This window comes from Rhinoderma darwinii, chromosome 1 (genome assembly GCF_050947455.1).
Source record: "Rhinoderma darwinii isolate aRhiDar2 chromosome 1, aRhiDar2.hap1, whole genome shotgun sequence".
NCBI lineage: Eukaryota > Metazoa > Chordata > Amphibia > Anura > Rhinodermatidae > Rhinoderma > Rhinoderma darwinii.
In genome coordinates, this window is record NC_134687.1 from 605,847,843 (window position 1) to 605,868,928 (window position 21,086).

The following is a 21,086-nucleotide window of genomic DNA, read 5'->3' on the forward strand; positions in this document are numbered from 1 at the left end:
TATGGCGTTCCCTGCAGGGGGCGCTGTATGGCGTTCCATGCAGGGGGGGCTGTATGGCGTTCCCTACAGGGGGGCTGTATGGCGTTCTCTACAGTGGGGGCTGTATGGCGTTAGCGCCATACAGCCCCCTCTGTAGAGAACGCCATACAGTCCCCCTGTAGATAACGCCATACAGTCCCCCCTGTAGATAACGCCACACAGCCCCCCTGTAGATAACGCCACACAGTCCCTCCTGTAGATAACGCCACACAGCCCCCCTGTAGATAATGCCACACAGTCCCTCCTGTAGATAACGCCACACAGTCCCCCCTGTAGATAACGCCACACAGTCCCACCTGTAGATAACGCCACACAGTCCCCCCTGTAGATAATGCCACACAGTCCCCCCTGTAGATAACGCCACACAGTCCCACCTGTAGATAACGCCACACAGTCTCCCCTGTAGATAACGCCACACAGTCCCCCCTGTAGATAACGCCACACAGTCCCCCCTGTAGATAACGCCACACAGTCCCCCCTGTAGATAACGCCATACAGTCTACAGGGGGGGCTGTATGGCGTTATCTACCGAGGGGGCTGTAAGGCGTTATCTACAGGGGGGGCGCTGTATGACGTTATCTAAAGGGGGTGCTGTATGGCGTCATCTACAGGGGGGGCTGTAAAAAAGGCACTATCTATAAGGGCGGGGGGGGTTGTGTGACACCCAGGGGAGGGGGGGTCCAGTCAAAAGTTTGCTATGGGGCCCAATCTTTCCTAGTTACGCCCCTGTGCCTGCTGTTAGCAAGAAGCTAACTTCAGTATCCTCAGTCTGTTGTTTTGCTATACAATGTTCACATTACCATGTTATATATAGAGTACTAGCACCAGGCAGTGTGGTAAATGTGCCATTCACTGCCCAAATACAGAACGCCCATGATAGAGCCGTGTCATTCTCTTTTGTTCAAAAATGTTCAGGTTTTTGAAACACTTGGTGGCAGAGGTGTAACTTAAAGCTCCTGGGTCCCAATGCAAAATCTATATGAGGGCCCCTCTCGTATTAAGTGCTATTCATAATACTGGTGTTTTCTATGTGACCGATGCCTCTAAGGCCCGCAACTGCTACCACTGCACCTCTTCTAGCTACACCCCTGGTTATTGGACAACTAATATGGCCATCATTATGGCCCCCATAGAGGTCGTCACCAAACTTTCCAAGTTCCTATAACATGTCTGCCTAGTTCTGCAGTGATACATCCGCCAGTTCTATATACAGGTAGATTTAATAATCTTTATTAATATGGCGCCAACATATTCCGGAGCACTTTACAATTCAGATTTGCCATTCAGGCCACCAGATATATTTATGATAGACGAACTTACCTACTGCCATGCATCTTTTGGCAACCCCCAAGCCCATTACCCTTCCTTCCCTCATGATGAACTGGACGTCGCTTAGAGCTACAAGAGCTCTGTATGTCCTGGTAAAGAGAAGGGAATTATCTTACCCACCATTAATGGGTAAGATAATTCCAGATTAAGGAACTGGAGGAAATAGCAGAATGCCCCCCAGTTACTGGTCTCTGCTGCAGGGACTTCATCAGCAACATCACTGCTGCAGGATATTTGTTGCTTCGCACTACCATTAACACTGTTCCTGAGGGTCCACACTGTGGCTGTCACAGTATAAGGTAACACTATACTGTGGACCCTCAAGTTACAATATTTATTGGTTCTGGGACAACCATTGTAACTTGAGACCATAACTCTATGGAAAACTAGTAATTGGTTCCAAAGCCCCTAAAATGTCAACTAAAATTATTATTATGATTAATAATAATAATAATAATAATAATAATAATAATAATAAAAATTAGATAAAGCAAATAACTAACAGATAAAGTCAGAAATAGCTGCTGGAAGCTGTTAATCACGTTCTATGATGAGGACAGGAGTTTATTCAGAGTCCTGTACAGCACAGTGTGCCAGAAAAATAACAAGGGGCCGCCCTCACCTGGTGTCCAAAGGAGCAACTCATCCTGGCACAGGTAAAGAGTCATACAGGACATGTAGTACTGTATTGTACTGTAGAGAGGCGCTCATGGCCAATGTGTCTGGCACTTAATATGCGCCTTTCATTGTACAGACAGCCCATTGTTAGTAATATTATATTGAGGGGCACACTTTGTAGGTGGCACTGTATGGGAGCAGAATCTGACTGGCCCTGTTGCCACTATATAGCATGCCTCAGCTGCTGCAGGCCCTCATCTTGAATAATTTCATATTATTCAATCAGTGATATAAATATTATTTCTTTATCTATCATCTATCTATCTATCTATCTATCTATCTCATATCTATCTATCTATCTATCTATCTATCTATCTATCTATCTATCTATCTATCTATCTATCTATCTATCTATCTATCTATCTATCTATCTATCTATCTATCTGTCTGTCTGTCTGTCTGTCTGTCTGTCTGTCTATCTGTCTATCTATCTATCTATCTATCTATCTATCCATCTATCTAATTTTTATCTATCTATCTAATTTGCTTGTAGGGACATAATTAAAAAATAATCTTAAAGAACATCTTAATAAAGAATATAAGATTCACCTTTTTTTTTAGACTTATCTGATAAAAGCAAAATTAATATCGATGAAGTTAATTTCATGTCAGTTATTTATTCTGAGGTTCCATACTTTTAAGGTAAATTGAATGTACTTTTCTTGGACCGAACAATAATCCAGAATATGTAGCAATCCAGAAATGCTGGATTAAATAAATTTTTAGGAGATAAAAGGAACACACATACCTTGCCCCATTTAAACTGTATTTTCACTATATTTCTCTTAACCAAAGAAAAGAAAATGCTCCTTGATATCATTCATAGAACAAGAGAAACTGAATGAGCCTTATTAATTGGACTTGTTGTGAAATCAGTCTTGTGTATGTCATGAGGAAATATGAGAGATCCAGTGGCGTAAGTACCAGTGGCGGATTAAGTAGACGATGGGCCCTGTGCTCTTTCCCAAACATGGGCCCCCCTTCCGCACCGCCACCCTTCAGCGCCGTAACTATTTTTAACACTACCTTTTTGGGCAGGCATTAACAAATGGGTGTTACGGATTCCCCTTGTCAAAGGGCTGTGTCCCTACATACTGACAGTATCACACTGTGCAGGGACACATCCTCCTGACAAGGGGAATTGTCTGTCAGTCCTGGACTGCAGAAAGACTTTTTGTCAAATACAAGGATTTCCTATAATAAACATGTCAGGAGAGGTGACAGATTCTCTATAAATCTAGTGACTCACAGGTGACGACGTCTCAGATTCTAGTAGTTATTTCCTCTTTTCTTCTCCATCCGGTCCAGAGCACATGACGACTTCTGCCGGCCATGACTGATTTCTGCAGAATTTGCCACTCAGATGTCTGCGGCTCCTCACTTTTCCAACATTTCCACGCCTAGAAATGAAAATAAATATATCATGGTGCCACATACTGTACCCCTAAATATAATAGCACCAAACACTTCGCACCTGAATATAATAATACCACACACTGTAAAACACCACATACACACAGCCCCCTGTACATAGCGCCACACACAGCCCCCCGTACATAGTGCCACACACAGCCCCCTGTACATAGTGCCACAAACAGCCCCTGTGGATATTACACACCCCCATAGATAGCGCCACACACAGCCCCCTGTACATATCACACATCCCCCCGTAGAGAGCGTTACACACAGCCCCCTATAGATACAAATGAATATCCCCCCAAATGGAAATCTTTAGCAAAGTTTCCATCACCATTGAGATCAATGGTGATGCAAACGGAAGTTAAGGTTTCCATTTGCCTTTCCGTTGAGGGGTTAACCAGACGGAACCCCTCAATGGAAGGGCAGCGGTGATGTGAAGAGGGCCCATGTGCATGTGTGATACTGTTTGTTGGACCCTGTATCTAAGCCTAAGGTAGGCTTAGATACAGGGTCCAGCAGACAGTATTCTTATGCAGTATAAGCTGGGGCCCTGTATCTAAGCCTAACACATGGTAGGCTTTAAAGGTTGTCCAGTCCCTAAACATTGATGGCCTATCTTCAGTATAGGCCATCAATAGCTGATGGGTTGGGGTCAAACACCCGGGACCCCCGCCAATCAGCTGTTTTGAATGGGTTGCAGCCGCTCGTATGAGTGCTGCTTCCCCTTCATTTCCATCACTTGCTCACACTATTAAACTTACCTCCTCTTCAGCCGGAATTTGGTCATGAACGTGAAGGACAGTAAATGCTGCTAGGTTATTTCCATACTAAGTGAAGGGATTTTACCACTAAAGTAAGAACTAGAATATGCCATCACTTACTGATGAATAGAGGTCCAATTGCCGGGACCCCCATAGATCTTTCTGGATTTTCCCTGTGCAGTGATGCACCCATACACCCATTATTCTGGGAACTACAACACAGGAGGTGGATGGCATCAACTCTGGGCAGGTGAAAAAAGGCAGAATGTCCGTTCATTTTTTGGATTGGCAGGGACCCCGGAGAAAATACCCCCACCAATCAGAATTATAGCAAAATGACATAACCATTATATGATGTTAATTGCTTTTTAAGCAAAGAATGTTACACTACAACATAGGTTTACCTTTCCTGAACCAATAAGTTTATAGTAGGTGAGTGCATGAATAACAATTTCCTAACAAGGTCTTAATATTGAGATCACTTAATTTACATACATAGAAAAGAGGAGGACCCATAGAAAAAAAACATCAAAAAGGGGCTACCCTACTGGTTCTCATTCACACTGCTATCACTATCCCAGAACATCTCTGCCTCCTTGACCCTATGTAGGTGAGAAGGGTGACAAGATTCCCCATTCCCTAGTTTATTAAAATTACATTGTTTGGAGGAGTAAAGGGAGATCAAGTGTGGGGGCACTCTGGGGCATATGACTGCTGTGTAGGGGGACTATGGAGGCATGATACTGTATTGGGGCACTACGGGGGCATGATACTATGTGGGGGTGTTACGAGGCCATCATATTATGTGTGTGGAGCTTTACTGGGGCATTCTACTGTGTGGGGGAATTACTGGGGGATGGTACTGTGTTGGGGCACTATGGGGGCATAATACTGTGTGTTGGCACTTAGGGGGCATCATTACTGTGAGCTATCATCATTATAAAATAACCACAGGTTTATTAACTCAGATAATGCAATAAATATTACACGGTGCCGTCCAGGGCAAAGTGAAGACTATGAAAAAACAATAAACAAAAAATTGTATTCCTGGACAAAACCAGCACACTCGGAGTAGAAAAAGATTTAAAATGATTGATTTACTATAAATGAAATATCATAAGTTTATTGAATTTAAAAAAAAGAAAACGTTTGTATCTGTACACTGCCCCTTCTAGATAGTGCCGCATACACACACACACACACACACACACACACACACACACACACACACACACACACACACAATGCTTCCTTTAGATGATTCCACACACAGTGCCCCCTCTAGATAGTGCCACAAACAGCTCCCTCTCTAGATAGTGCCACACACAAAGTGCTCCATCTAGACAGTGCCACACACACAGAGCCCCCTCTAGATAGTTTCTCACACACACAGTGCTAACTCTAAATATAGCCATACACACACAGAGCCCCCTCTGGATAGTGCCACACAGTGCCCCCCCCCCCTACATAGTGCATCACAGAAAAAGCGCCAAATGATGGGGAAAGGAACTGATCATTCCCTTGCACCCACCAGCGCTAGTCAAATTGTTCAATTGTGTCTGCTTTCTAAATCCTGCTTCTCTGCCTTTTATCTTAACAATCGATTTGGAGAAGAGGTTGGTTCTCACCCCTGGGTCCATTGCCACCAATTGCCAATCTAAAACTGGCAGAGAAGCCGTGATTATTTATATTAGTATTTTTCTAATCAGGAGATGCTGGTAGAAAAATTGAAGAACAAGTATACCCTAAGTATGAAATGAGGAGGATAGGAAGAGAAGTAAGGGCAAAATGTTTCTCCAAATATTGGGATATGCTAAAACTGGACCCTAAATATGGTACCATGTTTCGTGCATATCCACGATTCGTTTATAAAGAAGAAAAATATGTAACAAATCAATTAGTGTGGGCCGATTTAAAACGACATAAAAACTCTAAACAGAACTTTTTAAGAACTCATAAAATGTTTACTTTTCTATGTTTGGCATGTCAAAACGACACCTCCAATGTAAAGGGTGGTATTTTTGTCAATGAAAGGTACTCAAATTAGTGTAAAAGGAAATTTGACATGTAATTCAATAAATATTATATACATGCTAAAATGCCCATGTGGGAGCGTGTGGGGGAGTGTACATTGAACAGACTTTGCAGTTTATTAACCCCTTCACGACTGCCATACGGCTATATACGTTCCAACTGCCGATGCCCTGTGTAGTTGTCACGTATATAAATGTTGGCAGCGTGCATCGGGGTTTAATGAGTGCAGAGCTGCTTCAGTGTGAGCGGCTCTGCACTAATCTATGTGCCGGCTCTCTCTACAAGTGCCGACACATCTTCCACTTAGTTTCATAAAACAAACGTGTTTTTTTAATGAAACTAAGTTAAGAAGTACAGCGCTGCTCACACTGAAGCAGTGATACACTTTTCTATATCTACCTGATTTCTCCCCTCGGCACCTTCCCCCTCCTCCTCCCTCGGTCCACGGCTTCTGCCCAGAGACAACGGAGCCAGTAAAGCTTGTTATCTGGGCAGATAAGGAGCTGATGATCACCATGACAGTCTAATCATGGTGATCATAGAAAAGTTTGTTTGCTTAACAAACTTTTAAAGTAGCCCTTAAATCTTAGCATTCTTCACTCTCCCCTCACAGAGATCCAGAAGAGAGAAGAAGACTAATTGTCACAGAGCTGCAACAATATATATATCCAGTGAAGGAAATAAGTATTTGATCCCTTGCTGATTTTGTAAGTTTGCCCACTGTCAAAGACATGAACAGTCTTGAATTTTTAGGCTAGGTTAATTTTACCAGTGAGAGATAGATTATATAAAAAAAAAAAAGAAAATCACATAGTCAAAATTATATATATTTATTCGCATTGTGCACAGAGAAATAAGTATTTGATCCCCTACCAACCATTAAGAGTTCAGCCTCCTCCATACCAGTTACACGCTCCAAATCAACTTGGTGCCTGCATTAAAGACAGCTGTCTTACATGGTCACCTGTATAAAAGACTCCTGTCCACAGACTCAATTAATCAGTCTGACTCTAACCTCTACAACATGGGCAAGACCAAAGAGCTTTCTAAGGATGTCAGGGACAAGATCATAGACCTGCACAAGGCTGGAATGGGCTACAAAACCATAAGTAAGACGCTGGGTGAGAAGGAGACAACTGTTGGTGCAATAGTAAGAAAATGGAAGACATACAAAATGACAGTCAATGGACATCGATCTGGGGCTCCATGCAAAATCTCACCTCGTGGGGTATCCTTGATCCTGAGGAAGGTGAGAGCTCAGCCGAAAACTACACGGGGGGAACTTGTTAATGATCTCAAGGCAGCTGGGACCACAGTCACCAAGAAAACCATTGGTAACACATTACGCCGCAATGGATTAAAATCCTGCAGTGCCCGCAAGGTCCCCTGCTCAAGAAGGCACATGTACAGGCCCGTTTGACGTTTGCAAATGAACATCTGGATGATTCTGAGAGGGATTGGGAGAAGGTGCTGTGGTCAGATGAGACTAAAATTGAGCTCTTTGGCATTAACTCTACTCGCCGTGTTTGGAGGAAGAGAAATGCTGCCTATGACCCAAAGAACACCATCCCCACTGTCAAGCATGGAGGTGGAAACATTATGTTTTGGGGGTGTTTCTCTGCTAAGGGCACAGGACTACTTCACCACATCAATGGGAGAATGGATGGAGCCATGTACCGTCAAATCCAGAGTGACAACCTCCTTCCCTCCACCAGCACATTAAAAATGGCTCGTGGCTGGGTCTTCCAGCACGACAATGACCCGAAACATACAGCCAAGGCAACAAAGGAGTGGCTCAAAAAGAAGCACATTAAGGTCATGGAGTGGCCTAGCCAGTCTCCAGACCTTAATCCCATCGAAAACTTATGGAGGGGGCTAAAGATCCAATTTGCCAAACGACAGCCTCGAAATCTTAATGATTTACAGATGATCTGCAAAGAGGAGTGGGTCAAAATTCCATCTAACATGTGTGCAAACCCCATCATCAACTACAAAAAACGTCTGACTGCTGTGCTTGCCAACAAGGGTTTTGCCACCAAGTATTAAGTCTTGTTTGCCAAAGGGATCAAATACTTATTTCTCTGTGCACAATGCAAATAAATATATATAATTTTGACAATGTGATTTTCTGTTGTTTTTTTTTAATATAATCTATCTCTCACTGGTAAAATTAACCTAGCCTAAAAATTCTAGACTGTAAATGTCTTTGACAGTGGGCAAACTTACAAAATCAGCAAGGGATCAAATACTTATTTCCTTCACTGTGTGTGTGTGTATATATATATATATATATATATATATATATATATATATATATATATATATATATTTATATAAAAATACTCACATATATAAATAGCTAAGATAAATATATACAAAAAAATACAAAAGTGGTTTTTTTTCTCATTTTTTGTGATTTGTCTGCTCATAATAAAAATTAAAAGGATTGAATTAATTAAACTAATCTAAATAATGAAAGCCTTGTAAAAAAAAAAAAAAAAAAACAAAGTAAAAATAGTTGTGATATTCAAAGCGGTTCTTTAAATTATATTATCACTTAAAGAAGTGCATATCAGAAATTGAAAATTTGACCAGGACACAGGGGTATCAATGACCCTTGGTCATAAAAGCGTTAAACTACGCCTTAATGAACACCGGTCAGCAATTAGAAGATTACAGCAAAAAATGAAAGAGGAGTAAAAAGAACTAAGGAAAGTTCTACATAAAGAAAAAGACAAACAACAAAAAATGTTTGGTGAGACAACCATTGCCAGACATTTCTTTGAGATGGCACATAAATATTTGATTTGAGATGGCCGGTATAAGAAAAAGGAGATGGAAGTGAAGATGAGCAGATAAAAAACACGGTTACTTCAAAGAGAAGTTTGTTGGATTTTTACATTTGACTCTTTGAGTCCTATAGAGTTAATTGTAAACTGCAAATTCGGTGTGTATTTATAGGTTCCTGCCCAACCATGTTGAACGAAAGGCTGGGTTCAAACCTGCGTTGCTACATTCTGTTGATCTGCTCCGATGCACAATGTTTATTAGATTCCGTCGGCTTTCCGTCAGGGTGTCCCTAATTTTACCGGACACAATAACGCAGCATGCTGCTCTAGTGTCTCCGGTAAACTCCGGTAATCCCTGCCAGATCTCCGACGTAAGGCCCCTAACGCTGCTTCCGACGTAGTTGTGAATGAAGCCTAAGAAACATACACTATTGGATCTAGCGCTTGTGGAAAGACAGAGATACATTGTTTAATATTGAATATTTTGATAATATAAGTTGCAATATAACTATTATTATATAAATGTAACTATAATGATAGTCACATTACTAGCGGTGTTTTGTCGGGATGTTGCTGCAACAGTCATGTTACATGGAAGGTTACATCATGGCGCTGCAATAAATGTGAAATTGTCATTGTATTCCTACAGATGTCCTGACACTCGCTTGCACATGAACCAGATGTTTTGTTTATCTATTTAAATAGGGTTTTCTGCCATTAGAAAAAAAGCCTAGCGATTAATTACACTTGTTATATAGTTACCGCCAAGGTTGGAAATAAGTGCAACATCTAAAATCTTCCACCGAAAACCAAAAGGCAAGAGTAAACAATTCCAAAAGCTGTAATTAAGCTTCAAGGATCCTGGACTTTCCCGGTGTATCACCAACTAGTCCTTATTGTTTCTCCCCTTAATTTAATTTGCTCCTACAGTTTAAAAACATATTGTCAGTATAATACTTTCATTTTAACTATTCCAGTGATATATGATTATCTTCAGATTATATCCATAGTACTTTGGTATGTGCATTCTTATACATAGAGGACAGTATTATAATAGTTATATTCTAATACATAGGGGCAGTATTATAGTAGTTATATTCTTGTTCATAGGGGGCAGTATTATAATAGTTATATTCTTATACATAGGGGCAGTATTATAGTAGTTATATTCTTGTACATAGGTGGCAGTAATATAGTAGTTATATACTTGTACATAGGGGCAGTATTATAGTAGTTATATTCTTGTACATAGGGGCAGTATTATAGTAGTTATATTCTTGTACATAGGAGCAGTATTATAGTAATTATATTCTTGTACATAGGAGGCAGTATTATAGTAGTTATATTCTTGTACATAGGAGCAGTATTATAGTAATTATATTCTTGTACATAGGAGGCAGTATTATAGTAGTTACATTCTTGTACATAGCAGTATTATAGTAGTTATATTCTTGCAGAAAGGGGGCAATATTATAGTAGTAATATTCGTGTACATAGGGAGAAGTATTATAGTAGTTATATTCTTGTACATAGGAGCAGTATTATAGTAGTTATATTCTTGAACATAGCGGGTGTAACGTCCGTGGTCGCTGACCACAAACTCCTTCCATCCAGTTGACTCCCTTCTCTCCAGAGATGTCTGCACATGCGGCCGTCATGTTCCACAGGGACCACAAGGGTGCGCTCGCGAGCTCAGTCCAGACAAGGAGCCAGGTTGCACACAGGTGGGAGATTGAGCTGATTGCTCCCAGAGCACCCTGGACTATAAGTCTTTCCATTTTGATTGATTTCATTTTTATTTCTAACAGCACGTAAAACGTTGTCTTTTTGCTTGAAGTGAGGAATTCTACAAATGACTTTTCTCGGGGAGCTGGGTTAAGTAACCTAGAGCGCAATTCTCTATGAATACAGTCCAATATAATTGGAGGGACGATTTTCTATTTTGCCAATTTGGTTGACGATGTCTGCTATTTGCACTGTGTGCTCTTCAAGGACCAATTTTTAGTCAGCCAAATGGGTAAAGATGGTATCCTGGGATTTATCTATAGCATTTACCCTATGGCAGAGAGTCTGGATTTCCTGCCATTGGGCCTCTCGGTCCTGCTTATGCATCTCCTCAATGTGGCGCCACCATTTGCTCTAGAATCTCTTTAGTGGGAATGGCCCCTAGGTGGTTTTCCAAATCCCATTCACCTGGGTCATCATCCGTATCTGCGCCCCATACTGCTTTATTAATAGTTTCTGAAGATACGCATTCAGATAAAGGAAGACTTATCTAGAGAGCAGGACCTAACTAAAAAGTACTGCACCCCATAGCAAACCTTTAAACTCCAAAATATATTCAGACACTAGAACCCAAAATTAATCAGACCCCAGACAAGACCCATCAATTATTTCAGACTACAAACCAGACCACTAAATTCATCAGACCCCAGACTAGACCTCCAAAATTATTCAGACTCAATTTCAAACCCCTAAATATATAGACAAGACCTTTAAATGAATGTTATACTGCCACACACTGTGCCGTCTGAATATAAAACTTGCTCACACTGTGCCCTCTGAATACAATACTGCCACATACTCTGCCCTCTGAATTTAATAGTACTACAAGGTGCATCCTCAGTATCCTGCTTCTCCCGGGTTCTGTAAACCTATTGTTACTTTAACAGCTGTTGGGGAGAACCGGCCAATTACAGTGGGATCGACCGACGATCTAATGTCTAATGTTTATGTGGGACTCCTGATTCTCCCACAATGGCAGATGTCAAGCGACGTAAGAATCCTGTATGTTGGATCCTTTGTTTCCATGAACACTTTCAAAGCGGTCAGACAGCGGCTTATTCCCCTCTCCCTAATAAAATAAACATGCATGCTCAGATGAGCCGAGCATGTATATGGGGCAGTCAATAGGAATAACTGTCGGCCAACCACACTTTAGATAGTTATTTAATGTTTATGGCCAGCTTTACACTCTTCCAGGCAGCGTCTCCATATGTTCAATTGAAATATATTCAAGTATATACATGTATCTCATTCATACAGTGAAGTTCCCAGGACCCAAGAATCTGATAAATAAAGGATCCCAACATGTAGCATTCCCCCAAAATCAGTTCTCAGCACAACATATATTACAGAATGAGAACACTATCGGAGCCATCTTGGTTCATCATAACTCATAGGAACATTCTAAAAAAAATCTAAAAAACAGATTGTCCCATGTCCTGTAATGGCGGCGCTAATTCCAACAGGAAGGACTGGTGACCTCAGCTCTGGGATTTGTTGTAGGGACTTTTTATGGGACTATATATGATACTCTATCAATCTTGAGTTGGTTGCTCGTAACAAGAATTGTCTCCCTTGAACTGGAAAAACAAGGTCCATTCACTACTACAGGCCCAGGTCTGGAGTTAAATGGCACACTAATGAAAAAGACCAGCACTTTACAGTTTAAAATTTCTTCACAGGCCAGCGACCATTGTGTCCACAAACCTATGACACCGTTTTATCCGATAACGGCAGCAACCACTGCAATACTACATGAGGCTGCATGAAAGGTGGAGACAATTCACTTTATGTCCTTCCCAAGAAGCTGAAGACAAAAACTTGTCCTATATGGTTTATAACTCGTTACTGCATACAACGCAAAGTCATAGACAAAAAATAATCTTCTCTGTGGTTTTATGGAATTGTTCTGTAAATAAATGCTGAATTCAATAACCTTCTGCTATTTACTATGTTATAAGTGCATATGAGATTACACCGACATCCCTTTATTAACATTTCACTTTTATATTTGTTATATTTCTTCCCATTTTATTTGTAACTACAGTAAAAGTAATTTAATTCAGCACTTCATAGTCCAGAAATTCTGATAATCCACAATACAACAAAAAACCCCTGCAGAATTAACAGAGGTTCACCTGATAACCCGGCATTTAGTGGGTTGTGTTAGATCTTCACTCCATGATGTACCTTCAATAGCTCAATGGCCTCTCCAGAAGATGATAATGAAATATCTAACGTAAGCAATGGCATTAAAAAAAAAAAGTGCTATCTCTCTATTGTCAGCACATCAGTACCAGGGACTTTATTGCTACCTGCAAGAGCCACCATATGTTGCCACATATATATATATTTGTATGTACTATGTGTATGTGTACAAGCATCTCATGGAATGTCTGATAATTCAGAACATTAGAGGATGCTGGATTATTAGTTTTACTATACACTATTTTGAGTTGGGTATTAGGGTGCTCAAAATGTGATAAACATCTAATATTTATTCTTAATATATATATATATAGTATATATATATATATATATATATATATATATATATATATATATATAAAATGTATACATACATATATATGTATATATATATATATATATATATATATATATATATATATATATATATATATATATATACACCAGTTAAATGATGTCTAACGCTAGTATTGTGACCTCACAGCATGTCATGGCAACTTATAGAACACTTTGACTTCACAGTATGAAATTTGTCAAGTTAGCTTGTAGAACCCTGGTGCTTTGACCTAACAAAAAAAAAATATGTCATAAGTGTAGTGATGACTTCATCACGTTCTATACCACATTTACGTCTCTTGAAGAAAATCACTGCCTTACAGACTCCCAAGGGTAAGGCAGTAGCTATGCGTTTCGTGATAAACGAAGCCAAAATGGATTGTGTAATGGAGGAACAGAAGAGGAGAAGAACCCAAAGAGAACGGGTTCTGATACAGAGGAGGGGAATTAATGAACAGCAGGAACCATTGTTCGCTTTAGGGCGAAATGACAATCAACTACCTGATATAGACAATGACGCCTCAGAAATGGTGTCTAAAAGACAGAATTTGGAGAGATTAAGAAAGATCAAGAGACATGAAATGCTTACAGAGAAAAGGAAAATGGAGAACCTCATGGAATCTGACTCAGCAAACTCCGCCGATGAAGGACTTCAAATGACGATCCTTAACACCAGAAAGGAAATCAGAGAACTGATCGCTGATAGAAGGAGGACAAACAACGATAAAATCCTCCAAAAGCGGAGAAATATGATCAGCACAGAGTTAGAGCTGGAGGAGGTTTTCCCAGAAACACCAAGCCATGTCTCATTCTCCAGATCTGTAAGCCGAGAAACACCAAACCTACAAAGTGAGGCAAGCCAGAAGAGAATCAAAAACAACAGAGACTGGGTTGTCCAATGTAGGAGGCGTCTCATATATGCAAGACCGATAGTGAATGGAAATGGTGCTTTAAGAAGGTCCAGATCATCAGCTATAAACATGTCCTTCACGAAGCCCAAACAAGACCCATGGGATGCTTCTAAACCTAAAAGTTCATTTGACAAAGATGCACCAGGTAAGATGGAAATAATTCAATATAATAAGACTGGAGGGGATGAGGTGGGGTCTACTCTTAATATTATGCATCATTATATAAAACATAAAATATCATATATTTTCATTCTTTGCTTTTCTTTCTACATTTTTTACAAGAATATAATTAAAGTAAGTCAGTTTATGACCTGGATTTAGTAATGAACCTTCTTTCATTTTAGCAGATGGAAGCTTTAAACTAACCTCCGACATAGCGGTGATGCCAGTAGAAGACCTTGGTTATGCCAGTAGCCGTACTCCATCCCCAAAAGAATTGGTCAACACAATGAAACCTATTGACCTTGACAATCTCAAATTTCAGAAAATCCTTGGAGAGGGGAACTACGGAAAAGTAGGTGGCCAAAACTTGTAATAAACTTCTTCTAGTCATTAGACACCACTTTTACACATCATAGAGTTTGGTCTGACCTGTTTTGGTCCTTCTCCAGGTCATCTTGGCATCAGATCCAGTCAGTGAAGAACTGCTGGCTGTTAAAATCATGGCCAAGAGTCAAACTGTGGACAAAATCTTTGCAGAGCTGGAAGTACTGGAAATTGCCGCTGGAAGCCGCTTTCTAACATCTATGCGGGCATCTATAGAGACACCAAGTGATTATATCATTGTAATGGACTATATGGCTGGAGGAGACCTATTTAACTTAATGGCAGAATGGATGCCGTTTGATATACAGAACACAAGGTAAATTTCTTATAGCTGAATCCTATAAATCTGCTGCATGTTACATTGTAGTCCTAGAGCAATGGACAAAAACAGGAGAAGATGAAGACATGAGTAGGACACTTCTTATGTTTTCTGAATGATTTTGTATGTAACCCTTGTTAAATCCTCTACTTTCTACTCCATAGATTGTTTGCGGCAGAGATGGTCTGCGGACTCCAATACTTGCATGAGCATGGCGTCATACATCGGTAATTACTTATATCTTTAGACATTAAAATATCACCGTTGGCTCCTTAGTTGTCATCTTACAGATCTTGTCATTACAGTCTTACCAGAAAGGGATATTTTTTTTCTCAATTCTTAAAACATAATTTCCTATTGTTTAACCCCTTGACGCACCATGACGTACCGGCACATCATAATGCAGGGGGAGAAGTATGGAGCGAGCTCACAGGCTGTGCGCGCTCCATATGCTGCGGGTGTTGGCACTGTTTTACAGCCAATACCCAGGAGTAACAGCCGGGATCGCAACCGCAGCATCTGAGGTGTTATAGAGAGGGGGCACCCCCCTTCAACAGCGCATCGGCGGCCCCATAGCACAATCGAGGATCGCCAATGATTGTCATGGCAGCCCAGGAGGCCTAATGAAGGTGCCCTGGACTGCCTTTACTTCTGCCTCTGTTAAGCCCTGCTTATGGCTTAACAGAAGCCTGTAAAAATGACTATACACTGGAATACATTAGTATTGCAGTGTATTGTGCCAGTGATCTAACAATCACTGCTTCAAGTCCCCTAGGGGGACTAATGAAATGTGTAAAAAAAAAAAAAAGTTAAATAAAGTTTTTAGTAGTGAAAAAAAATTTAAAAAATTAGAAGTTCCAAAAACATTCCTTTTCCCATTTTTCTCTAAAGTAATGTAAAAAATAAAAAAATAAACAAAATTGGTATCGCTGTGTCCGTAAAAGTCTGAACTATAACAATATAGCATTATTTAATTAGCAAGGTGAACGCCGTAAAAAGAAAAAAATATAAAACAACAGAATCGCTGTTTTTTGGTCGACTTAGCGATACATTTTTTTAATAAAAAGTGTTCAAAAAGTCGTATGTATCAAAAAATTGTACCAATAAAACCCACAGCTCGTGCCGCAAAAAATAAGCCCTCATATTGCTCAATCGAAGAAGAAATAAAGAAAATCATGGCTTACAGAATGTGGTGACACAAATATATTTTTTTTCGAACAAATCGTTTTTTCTTTGTAAAAGGAGTGAAACATTAAGAAAACTATATAAATTTAGTATCACCGTAATCATATTGACCAGCAAATAAAGGCTAAATTATTATTTTTGACGTACGGTGAAAGACCTAAAAACGAAACCCAAAAGAAAATGGAGGAATCACAGTTTTTTACAATTCCACGCCACAAATAATTTTTTTTCCGTTCCCCAGTATTATACGGTACTTTAAACAGTGCCAGTAGAAACTACAACTTCTCCTGCAAAAACTAAGCACTCACACCACTCCATTGACGGAAAAATAAAAAAGTTATGGCTCATAGAAGGTGGGGAGTGAAAAACGAAAATCAAAAATCAAAAAATGGCTTGGACTTCAAAGGGGTTAAAATATCTTTCATGAATTATCCATAGAAATAACTGTCTGCTCTTTCTCTCCGCAGTGACCTGAAGCCTGAAAATATTCTCCTCGATGACATCGGACACATCAAAATCGCCGACTTTGGCTTATCAGCAGTGAATGTGTTTGGGGAGGACACAATATATGACTTTTTAGGCTCTACTGGTTACGTTGCTCCAGAGGTAAGGAACATTCCTGTCTGGATTACGCAGATGGTAGGATTGAGTAGTTATCTGATACTTACAACCTCTTATATATAACTTTCTAAATGACCCAATAGAATTCCTACCTATCTTTCTTATATCTAATCACAAACCAGTCCTCATAGCCCCCTGTGTGTAAAGCCCCTCACCAGTATATTCAGCCGATCTTCTATTTGATGTTTTACCAGGTGATGAACGGTGAACACTACAACCATCTGGTGGACTCCTTTTCCTTTGGCGTCATTTTATTTACAATGAGCGTAGGTGAGCAGCCATTCAATGGCTATGGCTCACTGGACGATTACGATCAGTCACTAGAGGAGGATGTCCCTTCATTTCTACCTGGGATGTGTCCAGTTATCATAGAATTCATAGAAGGGGTAAGTAGAATTGGTAGAGGGGAAGAGGATTATAAAAAAGGAAAGAACATAAAAGTTGAACAGCTGGTAGACATTTCACCCAGAACAAGATATCATCAATAATACATGAATATAATGCTTTCTTTCACTTTTCAGCTCCTCAGTAAATCTCCATGCAGCCGGCTGGCAATAACATCGTCCATCAGATCTCACCCGTTCTTCCGCTCAATAGACTGGGACGATGTGGAGTCCGGCAGGGCCCAGCCGCCATTTCAATGGGACTTTGTAAGTATAACACCAAGGGACATCCATAGTGTCAGAATAGCTCAGTAACGCACACATGCACTGTAACCTTATCATTATATTAGCTTACGGTCTAGATCCTCACTTACTACACTTTCATAGCGACATGTTTTGTATTATATTTTCCAGATGTGGGTGTAATGATAAATACATTTCACTTATTTGTAAGTAAAGGGTCTTCCACTTACAGTAAAATTTGTTATAGTACTTTACTTACACAACTTGAAAAACCCCAGTTATACAGTATATATGTAAAGAGCTGATTCTTAGACATGTATATTTTTCTTCTTACAGGAGTAAGTGGCTGCTATAAATCAGCCCCATTCCAGTAACATCAAGGAATGAATTAGTCTTTACCGATTTGTGACAAATTTACAGAGATTCCACCACTGAACACAACTCCTTCTTCTACTGACAATAGACAACCAAAAGGAAACAATGGTCAGACAAGGAAGCTGCTGAGACAAAAGACAGCTCCTTTTCCTGTTGACCATAGACACCCAAAAGGTTGCTGCTAAGATAGAAAGCAGCATCTTCACCTACCGACGATGGGCAGACAGAAGTAAGCTGCTGAAACAAATAAAACAGCTCCTTTACTTACTGCCCATAGACAGACAGAAGGAAGCTGCTAAGATAAAAAGCAGCTCCTTCACCTACCAAAAATGGTCAGACAGAAGGAAGCTGCTGAGTCAACAAACAGCTCCTTCTCCTACTGACCATAGAGACTCAGAAGGAAGATGCTGAGATTAAAAAAAAAGCAGCTCCTTCACATACCGACAATGGTCAGTCAGAAAAAAAGCTGTTAAAAAAGAAAACAGCTTCTTCTGCTTCTGACCATAGACACCCTGAAGGAAACTGCTGAGGTCGAAAGCAGCTCCTTTACCTACCGACAATGGGCAGAGAGAAGAAAGCTGCTGAGAAAGAAAACAGCTCCTTTACCCACTGCCCATAGACAGACAGAAGGAAGGTGCTGAGAGAAAAAAAACAAAAAAGCAGCTCCTTCACCTATCATTCTTGGACAGACAGAAGGCCGAATGGTTGTAGGAAGAATTTATAGAGGAATCCAGGGAAAACTCCAACTAGACAGGTCACACTGCAAACATTCCTGCTCTTTTCCTCTCCATCACGTGTGATCCAGATCTGGACTTCCAAAGACAACATACAAGTGTATGCCAAGGCCTGAAGAGCGGAATCAACATCATCTGCTCCTTTTTTTGGGAAATGACTAACTCTAAAGTCTTTCCTTCTTTGCGTGATGATAACAACTTCCATGCATGAATAAAAATCTAAACATCTCTGAAGGTTTTGGTGAAATTCTTTCCATATACAGAACTTATTTTACAATTTTTTTGTAATGATTATCATAAAAAGATACGATTTTGCGGGGGGGAGCAAGATAAGACCAATATCCATTTGATTTTTGCATAGTTGTGTCAAGTAAGGCAATGGAAACCACCAGTCTGGTCATTCTAGAACATGATCGACCATCTATGACCTCCTGCTCATGGTTGGCTATATTGAGGCCCTTTAATATATCATTATAAGACTTCTGTAGCTCAATATATGCTGGATGAGGCAGAAAGAACAAAAAGAAGGCAATGGGCGAGGGACATATTGGTATATAAGTGTTTTGCTTGTGCCTGCTGTTAGCAAGAAGCTAACTTCAGTATCCTCATTCTGTTGTTTTGCTATACAATGTTCACATTACCATGTTATATATAGAGTACTAGCGCCAGGCAGTGTGGTAAATGTGCCATTCACTGCCCAAATACAGAACGCCCATGATAGAGCCGTGTCATTCTCTTTTGTTCAAAAATGTTCAGGTTTTTGAAACACTTGGTGGCAGAGGTGTAACTTAAAGCTCCTGGGTCCCAATGCAAAATCTATATGAGGGCCCCTCTCGTACTAAGCGCTATTCATAATACTGGTGTTTTCTATGTGACCGATGCCTCTAAGGCCCGCAACTGCTACCACTGCACCTCTTCTAGCTACACCCCTGGTTATTGGACAACTAATATGGCCATCATTATGGCCCCCATAGAGGTCGTCACCAAACTTTCCAAGTTCCTACAACACGTCTGCCTAGTTCTGCAGTGATACATCAGCCAGTTCTATATACAGGCAGATCTAATAATCTTTATTAATATGGCGCCAACATATTCCGGAGCACTTTAGAATTCAGATTTGCCATTGAGGCCACCAGATATATTTATGATAGACGAACTTGCCTACCGGCATGCATCTTTTGGCAACCCCCAAGCCCATTACCCTTCCTTCCCTCATGATGAACTGGACGTCGCTTAGAGCTACAAGAGCTCTGTGTGTCCTGGTAAAGAGAAGAGAATTATCTTACCCACCATTAATGGGTAAGATAATTCCAGATTAAGGAACTGGAGGAAATAGCAGAATGCCCCCCAGTTACTGGTCTCTGCTGCAGGGACTTCATCACCAACATCACTGCTGCAGGATATTTGTTGCTTCGCACTACCATTAACACTGTTCCTGAGGGTCCACACTGTGGCTGTCACAGTATAAGGTAACACTATACTGTGGACCCTCAAGTTACAATATTTATTGGTTCTGGGACAACCATTGTAACTTGAGACCATAACTCTATGGAAAACTAGTAATTGGTTCCAAAGCCCTTAAAATGTCAACTAAAATTATTATTATGATTAATAATAATAATAATAATAATAATAAAAATTAGATAAAGCAAATAACTAACAGATAAAGTCAGAAATAGCTGCTAGAAGCTGTTAATCACGTTCTATGATGAGGACAGGAGTTTATTCAGAGTCCTGTACAGCACAATGTGCCAGAAAAATAACAAGGGGCCGCCCTCACCTGGTGTCCAAAGTAGCAACTAATTCTGTCACAGGTAAAGAGTCATACAGGACAGTGGCGTAATTACCGCTATAGCAGCCGCTGTAGCCGCTATGGCTGCTACAGCGCGACGCCACTGAAGGGGTTGTTTCCACAAAAGACATGCATCCCCTATCCACAGGATAGGGGATACATGTGTGATCGCTGGGATGTCCAGCAATAAGGAGAACGAGGGACTGAAAGTCCCTCGAAGTTCTCCATGACAAACCTCGGACTTCCGGGGTCTGTCTGCAGCTCCATATAAATGAATTGTGCACTGGTCGCGCTTGTGCGCATGCGTGACCAGCGCACCTTTCATTTTTATTGAACTGTGCAGACTCCGGAAGTCCAAGGTTAGTCATGGAGAACTTAGGGGGACTTTCGGTCCCCCGTTCTCCTTATCGCTGCCAGTGATCACACATGTATCCCCTATCCTGTGGATAGGGGATACATCTCTTTTGTAGGACAAACTATAGGCCGTTTTTTTTTGGGGGGAAGCGATATGGCGTTATCTACAGGGGGGGTCTGTATGGCGTTATCTACGGGGGGGGTTCTGTATGGTGTTATCTACAGGGCGGGTCTGTATGGCGTTA

The 21,086-nt window shown here is 40.6% G+C and overlaps 1 protein-coding gene across 1 annotated transcript; it reads left to right on the plus strand.

The window, feature by feature from the left end:
* The first annotated feature begins 13,656 nt into the window (after positions 1-13,656).
* Positions 13,657-18,923, plus strand: LOC142747218 (serine/threonine-protein kinase Sgk1-like). Its single transcript, XM_075854965.1, has 8 exons — positions 13,657-14,434; positions 14,634-14,803; positions 14,901-15,151; positions 15,319-15,381; positions 16,807-16,945; positions 17,155-17,346; positions 17,482-17,610; positions 17,923-18,923. The coding sequence occupies exons 1-8, from the start codon at positions 13,726-13,728 to the stop codon at positions 17,926-17,928; spliced, it is 1,659 nt and encodes a 552-aa protein (XP_075711080.1). The 5' UTR covers positions 13,657-13,725; the 3' UTR covers positions 17,929-18,923.
* Positions 18,924-21,086: the final 2,163 nt, after the last annotated feature.